This window comes from Arvicola amphibius, chromosome 7, assembly GCF_903992535.2.
Source record: "Arvicola amphibius chromosome 7, mArvAmp1.2, whole genome shotgun sequence".
In the NCBI taxonomy this organism is placed as follows: domain Eukaryota; kingdom Metazoa; phylum Chordata; class Mammalia; order Rodentia; family Cricetidae; genus Arvicola; species Arvicola amphibius.
The window spans coordinates 108,635,350-108,662,721 of NC_052053.1; the positions used below are offsets into that span (position 1 = coordinate 108,635,350).

Consider the following 27,372-nt stretch of genomic DNA (forward strand, 5'->3'; position numbering starts at 1 on the left):
TGATTTTTGATGTTTTACAGGAAAGTCCAACCATCTGAACTTGTAGGGAGTGTCTGGACCAAAGAAGATAAAGAAATAAACTCTCCAAATTTATTAAAAATGATTCGCCATACAACAAACCTCACTCTCTGGTTTGAAAAGTAAGTTTTTATTTACTCTGTCTTATTGCACCTTAGTAGTCATAATTTTAAGACATTTAAGATAAAACTCTGGCTTTACAAAGAAGTTTCTTGTTTTCCAACTGAGGTGAAAAAATTTTTCTAAGGCACAAATATTTTGTTGTTGTTAGATGCATTGTGGAAGCAGAAAATTTTGAAGAGCGGGTGGCAGTGCTCAGTAGAATAATAGAAATTCTGCAAGTGTTTCAAGATTTGAATAATTTCAATGGCGTGTTGGAAATAGTCAGTGCAGTCAATTCGGTATCAGTATACAGGCTAGACCACACGTTTGAGGTAAGTTTTAACTTGAATGTATTATCTTTTGGATAAGGCAGGTAATTTTAATGTAAGAGAATACTTCTACCTATTTCTAAGCAAATATTTTTAAAAATCTGCCCTTTCCCTGTAACTACAGAGGTAGAATTATTAAAGTATGTATCAGCATATACTGACAAGTATGGACTCTTTTTCAGTGGCACATTGGTAGTCTCATAAATGGCAAAAAAATTTAAGTATATATTCACTATGCAAATACTTCTTAGTTACTTTTAATGTATAGTCAAAAAACTGAAAACCCTTTCTGAAACCTAAGATTGTTTTATTTTAAATTATGAAGTAATGTTTAATTTTTTAGAAAGTTAGGGAGGTACGGAAGTATATGGATATTTTGTGTCTTTTAATTTAAAAATGAGCATCATATTCTATGTACAAATTTATGACATGCGTCTTATTTTTGTAAATGTTCTGTTTATTAGTTTGTTTCTCAAAACAGTGTTTTTTTAGTGACTAAATAGTTATTCTTGCGAATGAATTATAATTTAGTCTGTCATTCTATTTGGAAACAACTAAGTTATTTCTGATTTTCATTTTTTGGATATATAATTTATCATGGACTGTTCATTCATTCATTCACATGTCTCTGTGAAGCCCTGATTCTTTCTGTAGAATCAGTTTGTAGAAGTCCTGGGTCATCTTCAGACTTTTGGTACTTTTGCTAATGAATTTGCTATCAAGAAATGATATACACCCTGGACATTACTATATTAAACTCTTACAGATTTCATGAGCCAAAAATAAAAGTTCTAATCTTTTTGCATTTTAATATTGTGAGGTTAATATTGTTAATGTATTTATTAACCACCTTCATTTTTTCTTTATGATCTATCTGGTCATGTCCTCTCATTTTTCCATGTGGGTATTGTATTTTACTTATCTCTGTGAACTTTCTTTATGTTAAATACATTTAAACAGACTATCTATAGGCCCCTAGTTTCTGTATTAAAATCTCCTCACTGGGGGTTCTTCCTTTGTTTTTGTGTCTACAAAGGTTTCTCCCAAATGAGGTGAAGAAGGTAGGAGCTCAAGGGTTTTTATCATGATGTTGCCTTTAGAAACATGGGTTCTTAGCATCACTCTGGAAATCAGTCTAGCATTGTGTGTTAAAACTAAAAACAGTCATACTTTTAGATTAGAGCCATAGAGAACAAATGCAGTTCTCAGGTACTTCAGACCATCACGTCCCCCGGATATAGATACAGTGACGCTAGCGTTGCTCCCTGAGCGCCCGTCAGCTGCGGCATGACCAGATGTGTTGTCCTGCACCTGTAGGAGGGACTGCTGGTGGCTCAGCTGAAGGTTGACAGTGAATAGGGTCTTTGCATATTCCCCTGGGAGAATATTTGTGTTATTTTTGAGAAAAAATAAGAAAACTTCAGAATGACTATAATTCTACTTTAATATAACAAATCTAAACCTCTAAGTAGATTTGTGCAAATATTGAGAACATTGTGGTTGTCAGGGATATGGATGAGTAGTGGAGCACTTGCTCAGCCTCTGTAAGATCCTGGGTTTGAGCCGTAAGAAAGGGAGAGAGAGATTCATTTGAATTCCTAACATTGGTCCTTTTAGTAGAAAGGGAAAAAAATACTTAGTTTTTTTTCAATTGATGTGTTTTCAACTTAAATGTGTTTATCTGCTAATGATAGTAACCCAACCCAGTCCACATACATTAATGATTTTAATTCTGGGGGGCTGGCGAGATGACGCAATGGGTAAGAACACTAACTGCTCTTCCACAGGACTTGCTTTGATTCCTAGTACCCACATGGAGGACCTTAACCGTCTGTAACTCTAGCCCTAGGATGTCTGAAACTCTCTTCTGACCTGGTGCACAGGTCATGTGCAAAAAATAAGAACATCTGGTGCACAGATGTGTGCAAAAATTAAGAACAAATAAATCTTTAAAAAAAATAGTGAAAAAATAGTGTTTTAATCCTGATTTTGTAAAACTGAAATTGTGTTCATTTTAGAGGTTAAATATTAAGGGTTTAATATTAGGCAACAATATTATAAAAGCATATATAATATATAAGGAATAACAGCATCAGACATCTGTGTACCTGACACCCAGACTCATTAGTGTTTGGGGTGCCCAGACCATAGCTTACATGTGGAGGTGAGAGAATTTGGGGATCAGTTCTCTCTACCATGTGGGCCCCAGGAATCAAACTCAGGTCAGAAGTCTTGGTAACACACACCTTGACCCACTGAGCCATGGCTCTAGCATACTTAGCATGTCATCTGCTTTCTTTCTCCTTTAGAGCAGTGTCTTAGGCAGGGTTTCTGTTGCTGTGAAGAGACATAACCATGGTAACTCTTACAAAGGAAAACGTGTCCTTGCTTCTAGTTCTGAGGTACAGTCCGTTATCAGCATGGGAGGAAGCAAGACAGCTTGCAGGCAGATGTGGTGCTGGGACTGAGAGTCCTTGCATCTTGATCCAAAGGAAGTGAACTGAAACACTGGCTGTGGCTTGAATATACATGGGACCTCATAACACACTTCTTCCAACAAGACCACACCTACTCCAAGGCCACACCTCCTACTAGTACCACTCACCTTGAGGGCCATTTTCTTTCAAACCACATTCCACTCCCTGCCCACAAAGTCTTGTACCCAATCTCATAATTTAAAAAAATCATCCAGTCCAACTTCAAAAGTTCCCATAGTCTCTAACAGTCTCAAACTTATTTTGAGTTTAAAGTTCAAAATCTCATCTGATATTCATGCAGTCTTTAACTATAATCCCCTACAAAATCAAAATCAAAAAGCAGATTACATACTTTCAACATATAATGGCACAGGATATACATTACCATCCCAAAATGCAGGAAAGGGGGCATAGCAAGGAAATACTGAACAAAAGCAAGACCAAAACCCAATTGGGCAAACTCCAAATTCTGCAGCTCCCTGTGTCTGATATCAAAATGTTCTTCACATCTCCAGCTCCTTTCAACTCTGTTGACTGCAACACACTTTCTCTTGGGCTGGTATCACCCGCTGTCAGCAGCTCTCCTCAGCAGGAATCCCACGACTCTGGCATCTCCAACGTCTTGGGGTCTCCAAGGCGATCCAGGCTTCACCTTCACAGCTTCACACAATGGCCCCCCTAGGCCTCCGTTCAGGGACACCCTGACACATACGTGGCCCCAGCAGCTTTATTCTGTAACTCTTTTTTTCTGTCCTTACCTCTAAAGCCAGAAGCACATGGCTGCATTTTGTGATGTTTGGCTTAGCAGATTCTGAGGCCCTAGTGTAGTGTTTTGTCTCCTTCATGAAAGGCTTACTGACTGTCGAGGTCTAAAGCAGGAGGACTGAGAGTTAAGGAAAGCACTCACTGTAACGAAACCGCATCTCAAACAAAACAAAGGAAGATCTTTAATTTAGTTGGAATTTTTTTCTAAATATGGGGTGAGGTGAACTCTGATTTTGTTTTTGTTCTATATGACCACTCAGTTGCTCTCACACATTTATTCAAAGTTCATTTTCCTCCACGTTGACCCATTGTGCCTGCTGTGTCATAAATTGACTCTATATGTATGGGTTTGTTTCTACTCCATCTATTTTTTTTTTTTACCTATTTGATTTTTCCTGTGCTGCATGCCTAAAATACCATTACTTTAGATCAACCTAAGTTTCATATTTTTTAAAATTTTGAATTTAGAAGGAGTTGTGTTTAGATCTAAGTCATTGTGAAAGGCTGAGAGTTTTATATTAATGCGCCCTCCTAACCATGAATGTGGTGAACCCCTCCATCTGTTCCCATCTCATGTTGTTTATGATTTCCTGACAGGCACCATCACAATATATATATTTTCTTATATATATTGGAATATTTTTAAAAATTATATTCTCTTTTTGGTGAAAATGGTTATATCTGGAAATACAGTTGAGTTTTGTTTGACTTTTATATACAGCAAGATTGTGAAATTCTCCTATTAATATTCCTATTAACATATACATTTGGGCTGTTTTTCCCCAGAGACAGCCAGCTCTGACTTCTGGGAGGTGGGACTTGGGTTGAGTACTGAATAAGACTATTTATTAAGCAGCCATGTTTGTATTTCCTTAATGTAAAGGAAATAGAGACATGGTTCTCACGTACAATGTTACTGTTTGTCTGTGTTTATGTAAATGTGCTTGCATGCCTTATTGAATTATAAATTATTTTATTTCCAATAAGAAAAATGTAGTAACGAAATAAAAAAGAAATGCCTGCGCTTACTTAATCCACTAGATTTTTCTTCAAGTTTTCTTACCCTTCTGTCGTTTTGTTGCGAAGGTTTGCCCGCAGCCTCAGAAGCCCTTTTAGTCCGAGCGCATTTAGTCCTGAGGATCCTCCTCCTCCTTTCCGTCCCTGCAGTGCGTGCCTGGATGGTGGAAGCCTCGCAGATGAGGCCCGAGGAGAATTGCTATTCCTTAATCTCCTAATGTATTATAGTAGAAAGAACACAAACTCTACAGATAAAACAGGATTATACATTTTAGCAATTTCCAAAGGAATAAGACTCACAATTTTAAAAATCATTTTAAGTATGCAAAATTTTATCAATCCTAAATTCTAAATTCATAAGGGTCTTTATATATGATTGAATTATATGCAAGAATTATATTCAGTGTACATGTTTTAAAGGCATTGCAAGAAAGGAAGAGGAGAATTCTGGATGATGCTGTGGAATTGAGTCAGGACCACTTCAAAAAATACTTAGTAAAACTGAAGTCAATCAATCCACCATGTGTGCCTTTTTTTGGTAAGTTACTAAATATAGATACTGTATTGTAAAGATGAATGCATTGTAAGCAAAAGGGGTGGGGTCATTCTAGATAGGTTGTCTTCATACATATGAATTTATTATTTATCTGTATCGGTAAATAAAAGATGAAAATCTCCATTTCCTTGTCTGTATAATGAAAATCAAAATAATTGCCTTTTAAAGTTGTTACAGTTTTCCTGTACTTCTTCGCACAGCCTGTGAAGACTTCTCAGGTGCAGCTGCTGTTCTTGTTTGTGTCACATCTGCAGTGTTTTCTGTAATTATTATAAAAGTGCTTTTACAGAGTCTTTATTTAAAAAAACTTTTGGGGGGTTCAAAACAGGGCTTCTCTGTAGCTTTGGAGCCTGTCCTGTAGACCAGGCTGGGTCCAAACTCACGGAGATCCACTTGTCTTTGTTTCCCAAGTGTTGGGATTAAAGGTGTGTGCCACCACTGCCTATAAAAAAAAACTTTTTAACTCATTACAACATAACTAATATAAATTACATTGGGCAGAGCTTTATAATGTGAACTTTTCTTAAATATAATTATATAAATATAATGTGTAGCTGTAAATACACATTCTGAGAAAAGATTTATTGGGCAGGTTTTGTGGAACTATCATAGAATACACTTACACACACCTAAGTGGTACAAGTCAGTCATTTGATATGACCTCTTTGGGGTTGTTTCCTTTGTTGTTGTTTGTTCTAGATGTCAGGTTAGTCTCATAGTCCTGGACTTAAACAGTTCTGTCTCAGCCTCCCGAATGAGTCCCATTGTGCCTTGAACGTGGGCTTGGGACACAGTGAGACTGGTGCCAGCATAACACAGCACACTGTCTTACAGTAAACTTTTCCTTATAAGTAAAATTACACTCAAAATAATGATAAAACTCTAGCATAGTAATGCATAATTCAACAACCTAGCCATTTGTTATGATTACAAAATATTATCCACCTGGCATAGTTATAGTGCCATAGGTTTATGTGATGGGTCAGCAGCAGTCTGTTTATACCAGAGTCGCCAGAAACACCCGAGTCATGCATTGTGCTGTAAGATTACAGCAACTGCAACAATTTCTTCAGCTTCCTTTTATTTGTGGGGTGGGGAAATCTGGTCATTAAACATATACTATACTTATGAGCTGCACTCCAGCCATTTATTGTAATTTCATGGTACCATTATTGTATATATTGTCCATGGTTTAAGCATAATTATGTGGCATGTGACTGACTTCACTGTTGGAGTTAGATGATTTATTTAAACCAAAAACTGTAGCACTATTGATTGAAGTTAAGAGGAAAACATTGTTGTGAAGGGTTATCAATTGCATTGTAGGGTGTTAAGCAGCTCCTGTTTACTAGAGAACAGTAGTATTCCAAACTTGTAATTACCAGAAATATTTAAACACATTCCCAACTATTTCCTGCAGGACAAAATTGACTTTAGCTAAGAACCACTAATTTAAATGAGTCAGTAATTATATATAAAAAGGGATTAGAACCTTTTTTTACTATATAAGTGATAGGCTCCAAGAAGCAGTTTGTTCTACTGTTCTTAAACAAAATTGCTTATTTTGTTGATAGTCACTTAAAGAGCATTGATATTAAATATTTTTAAATCAAATATTAAAATATTTGATTAGACAAAGTTTTAACCCACAGGGTTTGGATATGCTTAGTCTGCGATTTCTTAGAACAGAAACCTTTAATTTTAGTGAAGCACGGTCTTCTTTTTCTTTTTATTTAAGCTCTGTGTTACAAATTAATAGAAAGTCACTTCTGGGTCTGGGAGTTTTGCCTTTTTGCCTCTTCAGAAGTGGAACTGCTGAGTTCTGTGTCTTTCAGTCTTCCCAAATGACTGATTAAATGAGACAAGTCATAAAATAACTTTAAATGTTTTTTAACTAGGAATATATTTAACAAATATTCTGAAGACTGAGGAAGGGAACAATGATTTTCTAAAGAAGAAAGGGAAAGATCTAATCAATTTCAGTAAGAGGAGGAAAGTGGCTGAGATTACTGGAGAGATTCAGCAGTATCAAAACCAGCCTTACTGCTTACGGACGGAACCAGAAATAAGGGTAAATATTTCCTTATTTATCTTTGAGAGTGATGGCAATAAGTCCTATGTAATTGCTAAGAAATGTCACAGTGATGCACTATGCTCCATTCGCTATTGGGAGTAAGTTAACCTTCGCCTAGCAATATAAACATAGGAGTCTACACCGTCAGCACTCGCTATGTCAAGTACTTTCTCTGAGTGTTGCTTCTTTGTGCATTGGTTCAAGAAGCTCTTCTAAGAAATGACAAAGGGAATGGAACATCCACACAGTGGAATAAAAACCCACTGCTGCTCAGTGATAGCCATTTTAGATAGTCCGCATGTACCAATAGAACATTGAATGATTCATCCCTTCATTAGATCACTGTGAAGGATTTGGAGAATACTAGGTATATATGCATCAAAGGGTTTTTTTTAGCATTCTGTTAGTGTTTTATTTTGAGTAATATTTAATATAGATTATACAATACCACAAAATATGGGATTAATTCTAAATGAGAGTAAATTATAATACCATGTTTATATAGATGAGTTTTATGGTATCATACTTGCTTGAGATTGTAACTTTCAATCGCTAGTCATGTAACAATCATTTGCTGGTTACATTGTAACTATCAGTTGGTATTTACAATGTAACTATCAATCACTATTCATTTTGTGACTGTCAATCACTATTCACTTTGTAATTATCAGTCACTCCTGGCATTAAAAATTATACTAAGCTTCAGACTGAAGCAGACAACTAAAAAAATGCAGACTTGGGGGGGGTGCTCACGCCTTTAATACCAATACTTGGGAGGTAGAGGCAGGCGGATCTCTGAGAGTTCGAGGTCAGCCTGGTCTACAAGAGCTAATTCCAGGACAGGCTCCAAAGCTACAGAGAAACCCTGTTTCTAAAAACCAAAAAAAAAAAAAAAAAAAAAAAGCAGAACTTCTTTAAGCCCAGCTCAGAGTCTGCAGTGCATTTCCCATAGAAATAATGTACTAATGTAGGTAGTTGAGTACATTTGAAATACTCTTTTCTCATTCATGTCTCAAGTGTTTGCTAGTATGTTTCTGTGATTGTTTCTGGGCTTCTTACCATCATTCAGAGCAAATCTGCCTTCCTTAGAATTGAGTCAAAGTAAATTTAAAATTAAACAGACCGAGGCATGATGCCTTATACACATGATCCTAACTTTTGAGAGTTAGCAGCTGGCGGTCAGGAATTCATAGAGGCAGCCTAGGCAACATAAGACCCTGTCTCTAGATAAATAAATAACGTAGCCATTCACTTTTCCAGTCATAGTCAGCCAGGTTAACTAGTACTGAAAAATAAAGCAAAGGTTGGGAAAATCAGTAGTGCATCTGTTACAGTTTTATCGAGGATGAAATTACTGTTGCCTGATAGCAACTTAATTTAGCCAACTTGAATTCAAGAAGCAATAAAGCAATAGTGTTTCTGACACTTGTAGAATGGAAAGGATTTTATATAGACAATTTAAGGCTCATTTTACCTACTGCTAAAGTTAAAACCCAGTGCTCCTAACCATATAAAATTAAATAAAGCTAGCCAGCTGGGCATAGTGGCACATGCCTGTGATCCCTGCACTTGGGAGACTGAGGCAGGAGGATCACAAGTTCAAAGCAGCCTGGGCTGGTGGTTGGTGTTTTGTTTGTTTGTTTGTTTGTTTGTTTTGAGACCTTGTCTCAAAAAACTTTAAATCTAAATCCAAAGATTAGATTCCAGTGTTTATTTTATTTTATCATCGCATAGATGATAAAGACCATTAGATACTCTAGTACTAAAGTAAAAGCAGTGAAGTCTCTGGTTAGTGAAATATCTGCTTCTTTTTCCTCTTTTTTCTTTCCCATTTGAGCCACATCTCAAGCCCAAGTGTAACTCAGATCATTTCATCATTTTGTAGTTTAAAATCTGAGCTACAGGCTAGGGAGATGGCTCAGCATTTTAGAGTATGTACTGTACTTTACGAGATTCAGAAGTCAGTCCCCGTCCCGTCCTGCCCCCCCACACACACACACACCAAGCAGCTGACATCTTCCTTAACTTCAGCTCCAGGGATCCACAGGCACCTGTGCTTATGTGTGCACACACACACTCGCATGCACACACACACACACACACACACACACATTGTTTTTTGGCATTTTACTAAATCATCTGAATTTTCTACTTAAAACTCAAATTTAAGCTTAGAATATATATTTATAGTAAATATTTTTGGACAAACTGTTTTCACCTTAAAGGGTAACACAGGAAAATTTAAAGCTATAATTACCTTTAAAATTACTTTTGAATGTGCCTTAATCCAGTTATCTCCACATTTTTCCTGCTTCTCCTGCAATTTTCAATCATGATCTCCATTGTAAATTCTGTTGGTAGACGAGTGGTGGTAATCTGGTTGTTACAGTGAGAAGGGAGAAGGGACGTAAGAAGCAATGACTAAGCCGAGAATCTGTTCATATTAATAAACTGTGAGGCTAGGATGTGTCATCCTCAATTGTAAGTAGAGAGTAGAATGAGTACTTTTTAGCAATGTCTCAAACACTGTGATGTTTTCATTTGCTTTAGTGTTAACATTAATAGGCTCTTATTTTAGTAAGACCAAAGTATATACATATATTTATGTGTTTAATTCTAGAGATTCTTTGAAAACCTTAACCCCATGGGAATTTTATCTGAAAAAGAGTTTACAGATTATTTGTTCAACAAATCGCAAGAAATTGAACCCCGAAACTGCAAACAACCGCCTCGATTTGTAAGTCCGTTGTGATTATGGAAATTTTTTTTCTGTTTTTAAAATAACAACCTGCTCTCTTAAAATGGTTATATAATCAATAGCTGCTTTGTTGCTTTACTTTACAGTACTACTCTATTTCTAAAATTAGTATACAGGGTGGGGATGGGACTCAGATGACTGCTTGCCTAGCATACATGAGACCCTTTTGATAGAAACTTGTTTTTTTTTTCTTTTTAAAATAGTACTGGATGTAGAAACTAGGTCCACACACATGCAAAGAAGCCTTCCTTTTAATATCATTTATCTATCCAATTTTTAACCTCCTGATTCTAAGAGGAAAGTTATAAGTGAGCCCCCCCAAAAAAAAGAAAAGAAAAGAAAGGAAAGGAAGGGAGAGAGAGAGAGAGAGAGAGAGAGAGAGAGAGAGAGAGAGAGAGAGAGAGACCCAAATGCAAGTAGCTGGATAGGATAAATGAAAAGGCCAGGGAAGGCAGCAGATAGTGGTGGTGGTGCACACCTTTAATCCTAGCACTCAGGAGGCAGAGGCAGGGGTCTCTGATAGTTCAAGGCCAGGCTGGTCTGTAGGTTGAGTTTCAGGACAGCCAGGGCTACACAGTGAAACCCTGTTCAGGAGAAAAAAGAAAAAAGAAGAAGAAAAAGAAGAAAGAAGGAAGGCCAGCCAGCGGGTAACAGATATATCATGATGCCTAAACATGACTGTGGTTCCAGCCATTATGGTCCTGTGGTTACACTAGAGTACTTTCTTTTACTAGAATTCACAGATGCTCTAGAGATTTGCATTGATAACAGCAAGAGTAGAAAAAGCCAATTCTCAGTAGGCAAAAGTAAAACAAGGTGTGGAAGGAAATAAAAGCAATCAGAACAGTGTTTCTCAACCTTCCTGATGCTGGCGACCCCCAAACATAAAATTGTTTTCATTGCTACTTCATAACTGCAATTTTGCTACTGTTAAGAATCATAATGTAAATATCTGTGTTTTCTGATGGTCTTAGGTGACCCCTGTGAAAGGTTTTGAGCCCCCTCGAGGGGTTGCAACCCACAGGTTGAGAACAACCGTTGTAAAACCTTATCGGATTCCCTTAGTGTAAGAAGAACCAGGTATCCTCAGCCATGTGCACAGGTCCTCTTTTATTTACTGAGTACCCAGAAGGTTCTCAGAAAAGCTCAGGACAAAGCACTGGGAAGGTAAAACCTCTGTGCTCTGGGGATACAGGCAGAAGCTGGGGCTCAGGGCTGCCTTGGGCCTCTTCAGACTCTCACTTTCCTGTTGCAGTTTGCGACACCTGCAGTCTCCACAGGCACCTGCACACACACACACAATATGATAAAAATGAATTGTTTTTAAAAACTCATGCTCAGTAAGGTTTTTAGGGCCACATGGTAAGTAGTTGACACAGCTGAGATTTTACTCAATTTTTCTGACTAGGTCACCACTGTCAGGGTTTCAGAAGCAAGCAGGTTGGAGTAGGAACAGTGATAATACACTTTCCTGAAGTGGTGAAAGTTCTGGTGTAGGGATTGACTGTTCATTAGCTTAAGATCAGAAGGAAAAATTATCTTCTTTTAAAAAAACTGGAGCACACTAGGGGCTGGATAGATCACTCAGTAGTTAATGCCACTGTTTGCTCATGCAGAGGACCTGAGTTCAATTCCCAGCACCTACATGGCAGCTCACAACTGCCTGTAACTTCAGTTTCAGAGAATCTGATGCCTTCTTCTGGCCTCCACAGGCACCAGGCATGTACATGTTACACATACATACATACATGCAGGCAAAACGCCCATTCATATAAAATAAAAATTGAAAAATGAAGTACATATAGCATATTATGTCACATAAATTATGTTACCTGATAAATGTTTGTGAAATTTACATATAGATGGTGTGAAAGAGAAATTTAGGATCAAGTATTTAGGAGCAAAAAAGTTGTTTGACAATTTTCAAGAATTTTATCTCTAAAATTATGTTTTAAAAAGGTCTGCTGGGCTGGAAAGATGGCTCAGAGGTTAAGAGCACTGACTCTTCTTCCAGAGGTCCTGAGTTCAATTCCCAGCAACCACATGGTGGCTCAGAGCCATCTGCAATGAGATCTGGTGCCCTCTTCTGGCAAGCGTACAGACAGACAGAACACTATATACATAATAAATAAATCTTTTTTTTTTTTCGAGACAGGGTTTCCCTGTAGTTTCTAGAGCCTGTCCTGGAACTAGCTCTTGTAGACCAGGCTGGCCTCAAACTCAGAGATCCACCTGCCTCTGCCTCCCGAGTGCTGGGATTAAAGGCGTGTGCCACCACCGCCCAGGTTAAATAAATCTTTAAAAAAAAAAAAAGGAAAAAAATCTGCTTATGGAGCCCATGATAAACAATTGAATCAAGTCTGGAAAATACTATAAAAATACCATGAGCTACCCTTGAATATTGTGGCTTTTATCATATCCTTTAAAGAGTATGCTTCACCACAAGGTAGCTGTAAGTATAAATAATGGCATGCAAGTGAGTGCTATTTTAACTGTACTTACTTCTCTTAGCCTAGGAAATCAACCTTTTCCTTAAAATCTCCTGGAATCAGGCCTAACACAGGCCGACATGGCTCTACCTCAGGCACATTACGAGGTCACCCAACGCCTTTGGAAAGAGAACCATACAAGATAAGCTTTAGTAGGATCGCTGAGACTGAGCTCGAATCTACAGTGTCAGCGCCCACCTCTCCAAACACACCGTCCACTCCACCCGTGTCTGCTTCTTCAGACCACAGCGTGTTTCTAGACGTTGATCTCAATAGTTCCTGTGGTGAGTGTCTAACACAAACCTCTTGGCAAGAGGAGGACTTTGTGTCTTAAGTCGGTCATTTCTTCTTTCCAACTTGGGAGCTGTAGAAGCCACGGTACCCATGTGTGCTGGTTGGTTTTAATTGTCACCGTGATGCAACAGAGTCACCTGGAAAATTTTCCTGAGGGAGTGTCTGCATAACGCGTTCCATGGCTTCCAGGGCTCCACTGAGATATGCTGTCTCCTAGAGAAATGTGAAAGGGAGTTGAACCCAAGCTGCATGTAATCACTGCTCTCTGTTCCTGACGGTGGACGGTAGCTGAGCTGTACACTAACATAAGCCCTTCTCCTCAGAGTTGCTTCTGTCAGGGTGTGTGTCACACTGACAGGAAATAAACAAAGATCCCGTGTTGATATGAAAAGTGGCATCTAGTGTAGAAACGGTGCTCAGTATGGGAGCAGAGCTCCATTGTGCAGTGTGTGTGGGGTTCTAATTCAGTAGTTAACAAAAATTTTTTAAAATTTTTTGGAGTAATGGATGATAAAATAAGGACATAAGTTCTGTAAAAGAAATTAAAAAGGTTTATGATAGAGAATTCACTTAGTCTGCAAAAGGGAAACCATTCCAGGCACGAGTATTAAGTCCATGTTACAAACTGGCATGATAGAAGATGCTGACAGAGTCTTGTGTTAACTCGTACAGTGCATTTTACCTTTGTTTTGGAATGATGGTATTATGACAGGGTGTTTGTACACAGCCCTGGCTGTCCTCGCTGTGTAGACCAGGCTGGCTTTATACTCACAGAGATCCACCTGTTTCTGTGTCCCAAGTGCTGGGATTAAAGGCATGAACTCATGCATTTTTTAAATGAAAACATCTAAAAAGAAGATTATCCATGTTAGCTTTCTATTAAAACGGACTTTTCTCTTTCTACTAGGCAGCAATACCATCTTTGCTCCCGTCCTCTTGCCGCAATCAAGTAAGTAAGATGGGCTGGGTACGGTGAAATGGTTATATCTGGTTGACTGAAGATGTGCTTCCATATTTGGGGGTTAGCAACATTTAAAGAATAAAGAAAGAAATGTTTTTCTTTCATCCTTCCCTCTGCCCTCCCCACCCCTCCTCAGGCTTCACAGATGCTAGGGCAACTATAGTACTGAGCTACATCCCAGACCTAAGAAAATCTTATAAGCAGTCTGAATTACTTACAACTTTGTGCCATTAAATTTCATTAATTTTGTTTTAATCATTTTCACCTATGTTTTAGAGACTATCTGAACTTTAACAAATTACTCTCCACCTTTAGACTTCTTAGGAATAAAATTAAGTAACTACAGAGAACACCGACCATGTTTCTTGGCCTGAGATGTAGAGTAAGTCCACCTCAGTTACCTGACCTCTGCCACTTCTAATTCTGCCCCAGAGAAAAGTCCATTGTCAGTTCTTCTTGTCTGTAGGTTACCTCTCTGCAGCCAGCCAACCACAGAAGAGTACGTGTAGTATCCTAAGGGTTTTGCTGCATATATTTTTGAACATTTATCAAAATGATATATGAGAAGAATGTCAGAGGCAGATAGTGCCACCAGGCACTTAAAATGACCCTTACAGCAGTTCCCTGCCTCTTGTCCTCCTACCTCGTTTTTGGGTGACACGCACGTTCATGATGTTGTTCTCTCTTTGGGACCCTTACTTTTAGAGTTAGGCAATGAGAGGTATCCTCTCCCTTGTCTGTGTCATATTTGGGCCACCGCTAAGTCATGTGTAGCGTGCTTGATTACACTGCCTTTGTGGTCACCTGTTTCCAGGAGCTAATGATTGGCTCGTTCCCCGTTGTGCTGTTCTTCAGCAGCGATTGCTTACATCCTCCCATGTCCAGTCATAGCAGTTTTCCGTGAAGTCGGGCCCCTTAGGAAACTGATCTGGACATTTACAGTGCTTTCTCTCTAACCTGAAAATGTGTTCCTGGTGTCCTTGGTGTCCCTGAGGCAGTGAGTACATTACAGGCTCCATCACTAACTGAGGCTTCAACTCCACACAGTTCCTGGCTTTATTGAAGCTTGTTTAGGTTTCTCTTACTCTGTGTATTAGCTGCAAACGTATAGCACTGGCCCTAGCTCTGCCATGTTGGTCCCAGAGCCAGCTGACTTTCCAGAGAAAAAACTCCAGGTCACGTGCGCAGTGACGCTGCTGCATGTGGCAGTGAAGAGAAGAGTCTCCTAACAGCCTGTCTTCAAGGCTAGAAATGTTTCTCAGCGTTCAGTGCAAATAGACAAAGCCCAGTAAAAGCCCCATAACTTTCTAAATCAGAGAGAAATATCAATACGTTTCTATTGCATCTTACTCATTTTTAATTGTTCTAAAGCTTTGGCATTGCTCTATTTGTGTTTATTCATTATTTATAGCTGTGATAGTTTAATTTTTTAAATAATCCATCAGATGTGCACATCTGCTTACTGTGGTTGCTTGAAATATAGTGGAGTACATTAGTAGTATTTACATTACAAACTGTAATTTAGGATTGCTTGCTTATGCATAATACCTAGATCTCTTTTGCATTGGAAATGGTTTTTGCTTAGAATGGAATTCCTCTGGAAGCTAGTGCACCACCACGTGTGCACACTTTCTCAGGTGGTTTGTTGTTGTTGTTTTGTTTTACTGGTTGAGACAGGATTTCTCTATGTAACACCCCTGGTTGTCCTGGAACAACTTCTGTAGTCCACGCTGGCCTCAAACTCACAGAGATCCATCTGCCTCTGTCTCCCCAGTGCTGAGATTAAATGTGTACACCACCACTGCCTGACTTTTGTTTTGAATTTTTAAGAGGCTTTTAGAGAAGGCCTTCTGTTTTGTTTTAAAGGTGCTGATCGCCAAACCTCAGGCCTCATGCATGCTAGGCAAGCATTCTACCCCTGAGCTGTATCCTCAACTTTTTTTTTCTTTTAATATACTTTTTTATTTTAAAACAGTCACTGAATTGCCTAGGCTGGCCTTGAACTTCAATGACCCTGCTCCCTTAGTACTTCATGTAGCTGTGATTACAGGCCTGCACCACCATGACCAGTTTAGAATTTCATTATTAATCTTAATAATGTGCCTTCATCTTAGTATTACATGCCAGGCACTACGGTAGATGCTAGGGTTACAAACACATGCACGTGGTGTCCTCCAGTGCTTAGAATTCAGTGGGAGATGGATGAACAAACGGCTGCGTGAGAATAACCCACTGGCAAACGCGGTAGCTGAGTGGAAATTTGTCCTCCTGTCCCCAGAGACCTTCTTCAGCTCATGTGGAAGCTTACACAAGCTGAGTGAAGAGCCACTGATTCCTCCTCCGCTTCCTCCTCGGAAAAAGGTTGATCATGATGCTTCAAATTCCAAGGTAGTCATCCAAACCTGGGTTTGCCTCAACTTACGTAGAGTTGTCGATCTCCAGAACCGCTTGTTTTTAGAGTATTTTTACAGCATGTCAATCATAATTTAAGCACACTCTACAGAGTTTCAACATTTAGATTGTCATAGTTGAAAAATAGCTTAAGTAATTCTTTAATAAAATTTTTAAAAACTTTTTAAAAGTGTGAAAATTCAGATAATCAGAAGTGCATTGTCTTCCTTGTACAGATGGGGGTGGTGTTGGAATTCCTATTTTAAAGAACCGGAGAACGTTAGACCAGTGCTTCTCAAATGCACAGGCATGTCAGAATCACCTGGAAAACTTGTTACAAGTAGTTCTTGAGCTCCAGGCTGTACGGCTGCAGCTGGGCCTGGGAATGGGCTGGGCTAAGCCAGCCCTTACTGGGACTGATGCTGTTGGTCCCTGGGTACCACTCTGAGATCTACTGCTTTAAGTGCCATGGGGAAAATTAAAAGTAAATGCTCATTGAGTAGAAGCTACATATTAAAGGCTGGTGATGCCATGTCCTTTCATGCCTATAAAACTGTATTATTTTTATTGGCCTATTGCCATAAATAAGCTTTATAAATTTCTAAAATGTTGGACACAAAGCAAGATGATATGGGGCTCTGTGTTTTCAGGTTTCAGTGAAAACATCTTATATCCAAATGTTAAACTGAGCCCAGAATTAAACTGAAAGGAATGTGATAATTAAACCACATTCATTTAATTTGGCCCTCTAGATTTAACATGACACAGAAAATTTTTTCAGTCTTTTAAAATTATATATTTTTCGAGAGACTAGACATGTGCCTTTTTGTTTTGTTTAGGGAACTATGAAATCTGATGATGACCCCCCTGCTATTCCACCAAGACAGCCGCCCCCTCCAAAGGTAAAGCCAAGAGTTCCTGTTCCCGCAGCTGCTTTTGATGGGCCTGTGCACAGTCCGCCTCCACCCCCTCCGAGAGAGCCTCTTCCTGATACCCCCCCACCAGTTCCTCTTCGGCCGCCAGAACACTTTATAAACTGCCCGTTTAATCTTCAGCCACCTCCGCTGGGACATCCTCACAGAGACCCAGACTGGCTCAGAGACGTTGGTTCGAGTCCGAGCTCACCAAGCACTCCTCCCAGCACGCCCTCGCCGCGAGTGCCACGCAGAAGCCATTTGCTCAGTTCCAGTCACAGCGCTCTCGCGCATCCTCCAGCTCCTCCTGTCCCACCACGGCAGAACTCGAGCCCTCACCTACCAAAACTGCCACCAAAGACGTACAAGCGGGAGCTTTCACACCCACCGTTGTACAGACTGCCTTTGCTCGAAAATGCAGAAACTCCTCAATGACCTTAGCTGTGTGTAGTCATTGACACTGGAATAGTATTTGTAAAGGTTTTAATTTATTCAGAAGAGGCATAGTATTTTAGTACTTTCTACAAATAAAGCTCTTACAAAATGCTACTGATCAAATAAGCTTCTAAGAATTAGAAAAATCGTCAGGCATGGTGGCACACACCATTAATCCCAGCACTCTTGAAGCAGAGGCAGATGGATTTCTGAGTTTAAGGCCAGCCTGGTCTATAGAGCGAGTACCAAGACAGTCATGGCTACACATAGAAACCCTGTCTCAAGAAAGCAAAACCAAGAAAAGAATTCTAAAGATTAAAATGCAAAAGCCCTTCACCGTAACCCTCAGGTGATCAGTAGCATTGCCTCGTCTCAGCTCCTCAGTGCTGCCCAAAGGCCAGTATAATGAATTTCTATTTGCACTGTAGACTCCGCTAACATATGGCTTAAATGATACTGCACTGAAAGGGGGTAGTGTTCTCGAGGAGTTCCTCACATCGGAGTAATGGGAGCCTTTTTAAAGGCAATGAATTTCCACAGATACAGAGATGTACTATGATGTTACTGGGTTTTCAGCCCTCTTTGACTATCTTCAAGGTTTTAACTTGGTTTTTTACATCTAGTGAATAACACCTACTGTTCTTAAACTCTTGATGCCATGTCTTAATGCCAGTATTTGCTGCTGAAGACAAAAATGGAAACTAGAATGGAAACAATAGAATGCACTGTTTATTATTTTGTTAAAATTACAAACAATTCTACATAACCCAATTATAGAAGAAAAGGGGCATGTATCTCATTAAGATGCACCTTTAATTTTGCAGTGTATGGTGTCTTTAGCTGATGATTTGCCTCTTGTTTGGGAAAACAAAGTTAATATGCCATGTATGTACAGTTTATTTATATTGTATATATTTAAAGATAATGCTAATAACCTATATAAATTTAAGTGACTTGAGGCCTATAATACAATCTGCTATTTTACTAATTTGTAAGTCAAGAACAAAAGTTTCTTATGGCATAGGAACCAACTGTCAACTGCCTTGTCTTCAAAACCTAATAACTTTCTTTAATCTTGTGTTAATTGAAATTTTTTAAAAGTTTTTCCAGATTGGTAATATTTAAACATAAAATACTTAAAGCTTTATTAAAATTTTTAATCAGACAGAGGTTAAAGCTTTTGTCATCTGGACGCCCTCGTTCAGCGTGCTCAAAGCACGTTGCGCTGAGAGCGCAGTAGCAGCAATGTAAAATAGCCAAAAGCCACGCTCTTTATCCACCGGTCTGTGGCCTTTTACTGTGCTTTGTATCAGAGTTCTTAACAAGATTAATAAATCACCTCAGTCTTAATTTTTAAAAGATCTGCGATATTGTTTTTCATCACAAAGAACAAAAGGAAGCTGGGTACAGAGGCGCACACCTGTAATCCCAGTATTTGAGAGGTTGAGACCAAAGGATTTCCATTTCAAGGCAGACTCAACTACATAATGAGTTTGAAGCCTACTTGGGATTCAGGAGACCAACCTCAAAACAAAACCCACAAAGCTGAAAAAAGAAAGTCTAGAAGAATCTCTCATCTGCCTGCTTGCCTACCTATTTATCACATGTGTGTATCTGTGTAGTGTGCATACCACAGATCCAGTGTGAAAGTCAGGCCAACCTGCCAGGGGTGGTTCTTTACTATGTGAGTCCTGGAACTCAGGTCCTTGGTCTTGCCGCCCATCTTTTGGCCCCAGGGGGATGTAAATATTAGAGGGTAAGTTTTCTTTACTATTGAAAGCAAGTAGCAAGTTCCCAGGCAATCTTTTTTATGCATTCAATATGAAAAAAAGTAGATGTACAGTAGGAAACTTCTTGAACAGAACAATTTTTGATAGGACCTGGGAAGCTGCCTAGATCTATAGCCTACAGCTTTGTGTGAGCCATTCCCCAGCCAAGAAAAAGCACCGGCATTTGCTTTGTTTCTCTAAGTGCTGATCTCAGTCACAACGAGCCAGGCCACTCCCAGGTAGGTTCTGCAGGTTCCTGCTGCTTCCGGGCTTTGAGACCCACGCAGGCGCAATGAAACAGCCTGCCGCTCTGCCGCTGGCGGCGCGGACCTTGCGTGGGCGTGACGTCACCGCGTGCCGCAGCCGCTGGTGGCAGCAATGGCGGCCGCCGTGGACCCGGAGGTGGTGGACCCGCTGTGGAGCTTTGTGCGGGTTCTGGAGAAGCGGGACGGGACGGTGCTTCGACTGCAGCAGTACGGGTCGGGAGGCGTAGGTTGCGTTGTGTGGGACGCCGCCATCGTCCTTTCCAAATACCTGGAGACGCCGGGGTTCTCTGGCGACGGGGCCCACGCGCTGAGTCGCCGCTCGGTGCTGGAGCTGGGCTCGGGCACCGGGGCCGTGGGGCTCATGGCCGCGACCCTCGGGTAAGAACTGGCGGGAAGGCGCCGGACAGCCGGCGTCAGGTCAGCGGCGCGCAGCCTTGCGACTGTACCCAATCGAGGTTGTTTTTCAGGGCAGATGTTGTAGTCACTGATCTTGCGGAGCTGCAGGACCTGCTGAAAATGAATATTAACATGAACAAGCATCTGGTGACCGGGTCTGTTCAAGCCAAGGTACTGAAATGGTTTGTATGGCCTTTCAGCTTGTTTTAAGATAACCGCTTTCATTTGCTTTCCATTGCATTTTGCTCAACTCCTTGTTAATATGAGGGAAACTTTCTGCTTCTCGCTTCTGAAATGAATACCGTAAATTGTTAAAGCATCGGTTAAAGACATACGTTTGACGTTTTTAAGGGGGGAAGAACTAGAAGACGTGACTTCGCCGGATTACATATTGATGGCTGACTGCATATACTATGAAGAGGTGAGTGCTGAGTGCGCTGGCGACTTCGTGTGTCCCGAAGCCTGCATTCCTTCCCATTGTAACGTCTCTGCGTGTGGGATGTTTGCAGTAAAGACAGTCATCAGGCTCCACATGTATGTACAATTCAGGATAAACATACAGGCCTGTGAATAGTGCTGGAGAAAACTTACATGCTTTCTATTCTAATTTTAAAAGGGTTTTCCCATTTGGATATATCTTGTAAAATTGAAATTCCTCCCTCCCTTCTCTCTTTCCTTTCCTTTTCTCACATTATTAACCATGATGTTGAAAATTAATACGCAAGTCAGACATGATGGCTCACACCTGGGATCCCAGAACCTGGGCGGCCCAGGCCGGATGACTGCCATGCCCGCTAGTCCAGCATAGACCACAGAGTGAGGACCCCTCCAAAAAAATTAATTAGTTAATTTTCAGTGACAAGAGTTATTACAGTTGTAGAGTGAGTTTTCTTTACATAACAATTTATACGATGTTGAGAAATATTTATTTTTAAATTAATGACTGTTGAGCCAACTGATTGGGTTCAAATTAGGTCAGAAGGCTGAAGAGATGGCTCAACAGTTAAGAGTACATACTGTTATCCCAGAGGATCCCAGTTCAATTCCCAGCACCCACGTCAGGCCGTGTAACTCCCAACTCCAGGGGGAATCCCATTCCTCTGGCTTCTGCAGGCACTAACACTCGTGCGCATGCCCATACACAGAAACATACATACACATAGTTAAAATGATAAAAATAAATCTTAAACCGTTAGGATCAGGCTTGTTTTTTTGTAGAATATATTGTTGATTGTTTAAATACCCTAACTTCGGTTAAATGAAATTAGACTTTTAAGATTTGCGTCTACCCAGGCATGGTGATACATAACTCCTGTAGTGCTGGCGCTTGAGAGGTTGGAAGAGGGGTCACTGCCAATTCAGTTCCAGGCTAGTCTATATAACACACCCCAGTTCAAGACAGACAAAAGAGACAAAGGCAGGTCTGCTTGTGTTCCTGTGGAAACAAGATCTAGACCTTGGATTTTCTATCTATCCATCTATCTTTCTGTCTGTCTGTCTGTCTGTATCTATCTATCTATCTATCTATATATATATATATATATATATATACATATTGTTGGAGGGGATGGAACTCAGTATGACCAGTCTAGTTGTAGAGTGCTGCTTTGTTGTATTGACTCAGAATGGTTTGGTTATAGGGCAGTTGACCTCTTCACCTCCTGACCCCTTTGTATAATAGGAAATTCTTTTTTACAGTCCTTGGAACCATTGCTGAAAACACTAAAAGATCTCAGTGGATCTGAAACTTGTATTATATGTTGTTACGAACAACGTACAATGGGGAAAAATCCAGAAATTGAGAAAAAATACTTTGAGGTGAGTACTGTGTGTGGCAGTCACCCTGCAGGGGAGCTGTATTTGGTTGCTCTGGCGAGTTCACTGGGCAAAGCTTTCTCAGTAAGAACCCAAGGAGAAGATCCTCCACAGCCCTCCTGCGCAGCGCCCACCGTTCCCTGACCTTCCCAGTCCTGAGTTTTTCTTTCTGATCTCACTAGTCCATATGTTCCACAGAGCAGTGTCAGGGACCGGTGATTACAAACTTGTCTTTTCTGAGGCAGCTTTCAGCACCGGCGGCATTGCAGGCTCCTTGATGATGCGTTTTAAAGAACACGTGATAGAAATGCGTGGGTGGCGAATCTTCTGTGTTCTCTCCTATGTTCTTATTACACATTTTACCTCGTTAATGACTTTCAGGGTTTTGCTGTTATTTTTAAAGTTTTAAGAGGCGTGCCTGTCTTGCCCATATCTCTCCTTCACCCTCCCCCAATAGTGACCTAGACCCTTTCAAATTCAACTTTTTAAAAACTGGCTCGTTTTGAAGCTCTCTGTATCATCCTGGAATTTTGCCTAGCGAAAGAACTGCTTTGGCTTAATGACAAAGCAAATATGTGAGTCCCTCAGATAACATATGCTAAAATGAGGTCCATGTTTTGCGTGAATATAAGAAAATGTTACTGAACTTTTGAAATTATGTATAATTAATTTGTGTTTGATTAAAACATATCCAATGCACGTATGTCAAGTTCTCAGCTCATGCATTTTCATCCAAATAACTGGTCCACCATAAAGATACAGAACGTTTCCAGACTTGAGAAGGTTTCAGCCATTCTCCAGAGGTGACTGGAATCTAATTTAATTATCATAAGGCTGTCCAGATTACTGGGTGTAACATTTGTGTCCTTGAAATTTACAGCTCCTTCAATTAGACTTTGACTTTGAGGAAGTTCCTTTGGACAAACACGATGAGGAATACCGAAGTGAAGACATTCATATTATATACATCAAAAAGAAGCAACCGGTACATGCGTTTACAGTTGTTGATGCCTGTCTGTGGGCTAAGGTGTTGTCACGTTCTTTACCTCCACACAGTGGATAGCAGTGGTGTCTGACTGGCTCCAGGCACTGACACAGGATTTCCATCCCTTACCTATCTTGCCTTGGGTTCTTGGTCAGAACCCAGAACTCAGGAAGTGGAAGGCTGTGCAGTTGAAGGCCAGGCTGGGCTGCATAATGGGACCCGACTTCAAAAACACATGTAAGGCCAGCATTGTTTCTGCTATGCCCTCGGTGACAGGCAAGCTGTCTGCCACTGATAAATCCCCAGCTTGGTGGGCTCTTTAAAGTCCTTTTCAGCTATAAATTAAATGGCTGTGTCCATCAGCGGTTACTTTAAAACAATGAAATACCGAGAAGTTTATCCTGACCCATTTCAGCCATGGGTTTGATTGACCTTATCTGTTGGCCTGTGAGCAAGCTGCAGGCCATGGCGAGAGAGTGACAAAGGAGACCTGTTCACCTCTGGCTGAGGGGGGGGGCGGGCAGGGGAGCAGGTCCAGAGAGCATCCTCAAGGGCTTGCCCGAAGACCTGGCCTCGTAACATTTCTCCAGGTGCCTCGTGCTGGGGCCAAGCCTTTGACACACAGGCTTTTGGGGGGCATTTTCCCAAACTGGCACTAAACATAACCTCAGACAGAATCAGCTCTCTGTAGCTTCCTCTTGTCTCCAACTTTAAAAGGCTAGTTGTAACTTTTAAGCTTCAGCCATCTTCCTTTTCCTTTCGGCAAATGGGTGGATTGATTTGTGCAAGTATCCCCAACTAAGTGGGACTTCATATATGTTCCCGTTTTGGCCTTTCTCCTGCCTCTGTTTACCTGCCAGCCAAGCCTGTCCAGGGGAGAATGGTGGTGTCTCCGCCTTTATGCCGGTTTGTAGCTGTGATTGCCCTAAGGCAGAGACCTCAGTTTGGCTGATGAGGCTAAAATTTAGTAAACTGCACTTCTGATGAATTTGCAATGGATGAATTTGTTCACCATGTTTTCTTAGGGTAAGGATTCTAGCCATAGAATTTTAGGGACCAGAAATGGGTGTTAAAACTCAGTCTAAGGATGCAGAGAAACCCTGTCTCGAAAAACCAAAAAAAAAAAAAAAAAAAAAAAAAAAACTCAGTCTAAGGAAAGGAAGGTAAGAGGGTTATAATTCAGATTGGTTGGTGTTGATGTGAAATGTGTTAAAAAGGCATAGGAAATACACTTTGTGCCTTAAGGGTTTACAGTATTTGCTAAAGCTGCTGTACTGGTTTAAAAGTAGACTTTTTTTTGAGGCATAAATATTTTGATGTTTCTGAATAAAAAGAGTTGTTTTGATTTTGCAAAGACCTATTTCCCTTTCAAATTGATATTAATTCTCATTTCATACATTTACCCTTTTCAAAGCGTACATCGTGGTGTTTTCAGTATGTTCAGGGTTGTGTAAGCACCGCTTTCTATTTTTAAGTGTTTTCATCGCACAGAAAGAAATGCCGCTAGCCCTCCCTCCATGCTGATCATCGTGTGTGCTTCTGTGTCTGGCTCCCTTCATTCAGCAAAGTGTGTTTCTCGGTGTGCCCTGCTCTGGCTTAGACACCTTCTGTGTCTGGTCACATCCTTGTGTGTGATTCTGGTCATCTGATCCACCGTTCATTCATCGGCTTTGCCTCTTACCTGTGAGGAGGAATGCAGCTGGGAACACTCTTGTGTGTGTGTGTGTATTTCAGAGCCCTGGGTCTGTGTGAATCTAGAGGCTGCATAGGTGTGAAGAGTGACCAGACGCTTCCAAAGCGGCTCTTCTGTCTTTATGTTTCCACCATTGCTGTGCACAGGCTCCCCCACCGCCATATCCTCACCAGCCCTTGCTCCTGCCTATCATGTGACTGTAGCCATTGAAGATGTGGAATAGGAACTCATGCAGTTTTATTTCCTTTCTCTTAATGATCAGTGATATTCAGTACCTTCTGTGTCACTAGAAAAGTATTTGCCCATTTTCAAAGTGAGTTGTCTTAAATATTTTAAGTCTCCTTTGCCTATTGATACCAGATGTATGATTTGAAAATAATTTTTCCTATTGTGTGGGTGTCTGAAATTTTTTGGTAGTGTAGTTTTTGCAGCAGAAAGCTTTTTTTAATTTTTTTTTAAATTTTTATTGAGCTCTACATTTTTCTCTGCTCCCCTCCCTGCTTCTCCCCTCCCCCTTTCAGCCCTCCCCCAAAGTCCCTATGCTTCCAATTTACCCAGGAGATCTTGTCTTTTAGCAGAAAGGTTTTTAATTTTAATAGCATTTCTACATCTGCTTTCTGTTGATTGCTTTAGATAACAACAAAGAACCATCTCGGGGCTGGAGAGATGGCTCAGTGGTTTAGAGCATTGCCTGCTCTTCCAAAGGTCCTGAGTTCAATTCCCGGCAACCACATGGTGGCTCACAACCATCTATAATGAGGTCTGGTGCTCTCTTCTGGCCTGCAGACACACAGACAGAATATTGTATACATAATAAATAAATAAATATTAAAAAAAAAAACAAAGAACCATCTCTAAACATTGTACATGAATGCAGTTCACTTGAATTGCACTTAGCCACTTCTGGTGTATCATAGAGTATAAAATACCTAATAAATAGTTGGTGATGTGAAATTAATGTTTAACACCCCCCCCCCCTTTTCCTTATAGAAACTGCCGTCATGAAACCCTTTTCCGTCTTAGCCACGCCCCTGACATCCTGGGTGAGGTCCAGATGTGGATGGAGCATGTGCATACAGCATGGGAAGATTGCATTTACAGTTTCTCCAGCATGTCCTTAGAGCTCTGGTTCTTGGATGAGGACCGCTGCAGACTGCCCACAGTGTGAAACGCCTGCCTGCCCATGGCTTGAAATCCAGCTTAGGTTACTTAGCTCAGCACCAAGGTCTGCTTAAAAGAAACAGTGGGATCACTCAAATAAAAATAAATCTGAGGTTAGCCTCAAGCATGGTTGATTCGGTACATTTTCAAGAAACTAGAGATAAGTCGCTGCAGTTCCTAATGATACCTGCTACTCTATAGCAGTGTTCCGAGGGCTGGTCATGGTGGCGCACGCCTTTAATCCTAGCACTGGGGAGGCAGAGGCAGGTAGAATTCCAGACCAGCCTGGTATACAGAGCCAGTTTCAAGCATAATGAGACCCTGTGTCAAGAAAGAAAGAAACTAGAGATAAGTCAACCCAATTAGTAATCATAATTGTAATCATCTCTTACTGTATAATCAGTAAATTTCAATTTGTGTTTGAAGTAAATCCCAAAGACAGTCACACTTTACATAGTTGTGCAGTAATGGTTTTTTTTTCTTCTGTCTTTAATACTTACATGTTCTTTTAAAAGAAACTGCAAAAATTATCTTGCTTCTTTACTGGCTAGCGTTTTCTTTTCCTCCGTCACAGGTAGGTGAGTGGTTTTGAGAGTTAAGGGCGCTGCAGTGAGTCTAAGACAGATGCTGTCTCCGAAGGAAGGCATGAGCAGAGAGCCGGTGCAGGCCTCCGTGCTCACGTGGTTCAGCAGTCTCATATATACCATCCAAGAAAATCAGATTTGAAAATACCAATATTAAGACATCATGTTTATACGAAATGATTTTTTTTTTTTTTTTAGTAACTAAACCTTAGTTCATTGCACATTTATCAAATGCTTTCTGCTGGTTGTCTCGTTTTTGTTCCAGTCTGCTCACATAGACTAATCTGTCAATGACTTGAACAACACCACCAGTTCCAAAAAGTAGTAACCAGATGGAATTCTGGAATTTTCAGTCGTTGGTGCTAGATGGCACATTTTATGTGTTGAAATAAACATCATTTTTGAAACCTTGTGACTCTGAATGCTTCCAAAATGGCTTTGAAGAGATGAACATTTACAGCGAACAACTGTAACAGCCTTCCAGAAAGCAATAGCAGCTCCGTTTAGAGACATTGAGACAAGAATCAGCTCAGAACAGTGCTTTATTTGGGAACTTTCTTAGGTTTATAAAGCTTGCTTGCCGTACAGTTTCAAAACACTGTGTCCATATGTGCCACCTCTTGAAGCAGTTTGCCCCAGGCAGTTAGAAAGGCTGAATGTGTGATACCTTGGAGGTAACAGCTTACACTTTGCAGCTTGCTCCATAACATGGAACTCATACCTGAGCATTGACCTAAGACGCCCTCGGATTCTGACGCCCCTTCCCACCCTGCTCCACTTTCTGTTTCTTCTCCTTGGAACTCTATTTTCTGTATGTAGTCCAGCTGGCTAGCACACAAGGCGCAATTTAGTGCCAATTTTTTGGAAACCACACCCTTTTTGCCTGCGCTCCCTGCTAGCTAGACCCACTCCCTAACCAGTCCTCCGGGATCACTGCCTCTGGGGACCTGACCTAAGGGAGTGATGAACTGGAGTTGAGTAATTTGTAACAGAATGAAATGAGAACTTAAACTCCCCTGTTCTGGAATGAGGCCAACCCTGACTGAGGTCTACTGCAGGACTTCACTGAACACCTAGCACCAACTACATTCCACACACAAGCCTGGGAGCCCCCCTTCCCCCC

The 27,372-nt window shown here is 40.5% G+C and overlaps 2 protein-coding genes across 5 annotated transcripts in view; both read left to right on the forward strand.

Moving 5' to 3' along the window:
- Positions 1-18,939, forward strand: part of Sos2 (SOS Ras/Rho guanine nucleotide exchange factor 2) — a 102,898-nt gene extending 83,959 nt beyond the window's left edge. For 3 of the 4 annotated variants that reach the window (XM_038335753.1, XM_038335754.1, XM_038335756.1), the window contains 9 exons: positions 21-140; positions 290-452; positions 5,129-5,246; positions 7,163-7,335; positions 9,959-10,075; positions 12,608-12,869; positions 13,787-13,828; positions 16,119-16,228; positions 17,071-18,939. In XM_038335753.1, the coding sequence (XP_038191681.1) occupies positions 21-140; positions 290-452; positions 5,129-5,246; positions 7,163-7,335; positions 9,959-10,075; positions 12,608-12,869; positions 13,787-13,828; positions 16,119-16,228; positions 17,071-17,580 (1,615 nt within the window). In that variant the 3' untranslated portion in view covers positions 17,581-18,939. The remainder of the gene's footprint in view (positions 1-20; positions 141-289; positions 453-5,128; positions 5,247-7,162; positions 7,336-9,958; positions 10,076-12,607; positions 12,870-13,786; positions 13,829-16,118; positions 16,229-17,070) is intronic. The other variant, XM_038335755.1, reaches the window with a different exon arrangement.
- A 741-nt stretch (positions 18,940-19,680) lies between these two features.
- Positions 19,681-26,656, forward strand: Vcpkmt (valosin containing protein lysine methyltransferase). The gene is made up of 6 exons (XM_038335757.2): positions 19,681-19,993; positions 20,083-20,193; positions 20,363-20,432; positions 21,710-21,829; positions 22,707-22,811; positions 25,495-26,656. The coding sequence occupies exons 1-6, from the start codon at positions 19,728-19,730 to the stop codon at positions 25,507-25,509; spliced, it is 687 nt and encodes a 228-aa protein (XP_038191685.1). The 5' UTR covers positions 19,681-19,727; the 3' UTR covers positions 25,510-26,656.
- Positions 26,657-27,372: the final 716 nt, after the last annotated feature.

What these genes read in the sequence shown, in the direction of transcription:
- Vcpkmt (XM_038335757.2), top strand. Translation starts at nt 19,728, where the DNA reads ATGGCGGCCGCCGTGGACCCGGAGGTGGTGGACCCGCTGTGGAGCTTT. An exon ending in CAAGCCAAGGTACTGAAATG is followed by an intron (nt 20,194 to 20,362) that starts GTTTGTATGGCC and finishes GACGTTTTTAAG; the next exon opens with GGGGGAAGAACTAGAAGACG. An exon ending in ACTGCATATACTATGAAGAG is followed by an intron (nt 20,433 to 21,709) that starts GTGAGTGCTGAG and finishes TCTTTTTTACAG; the next exon opens with TCCTTGGAACCATTGCTGAA.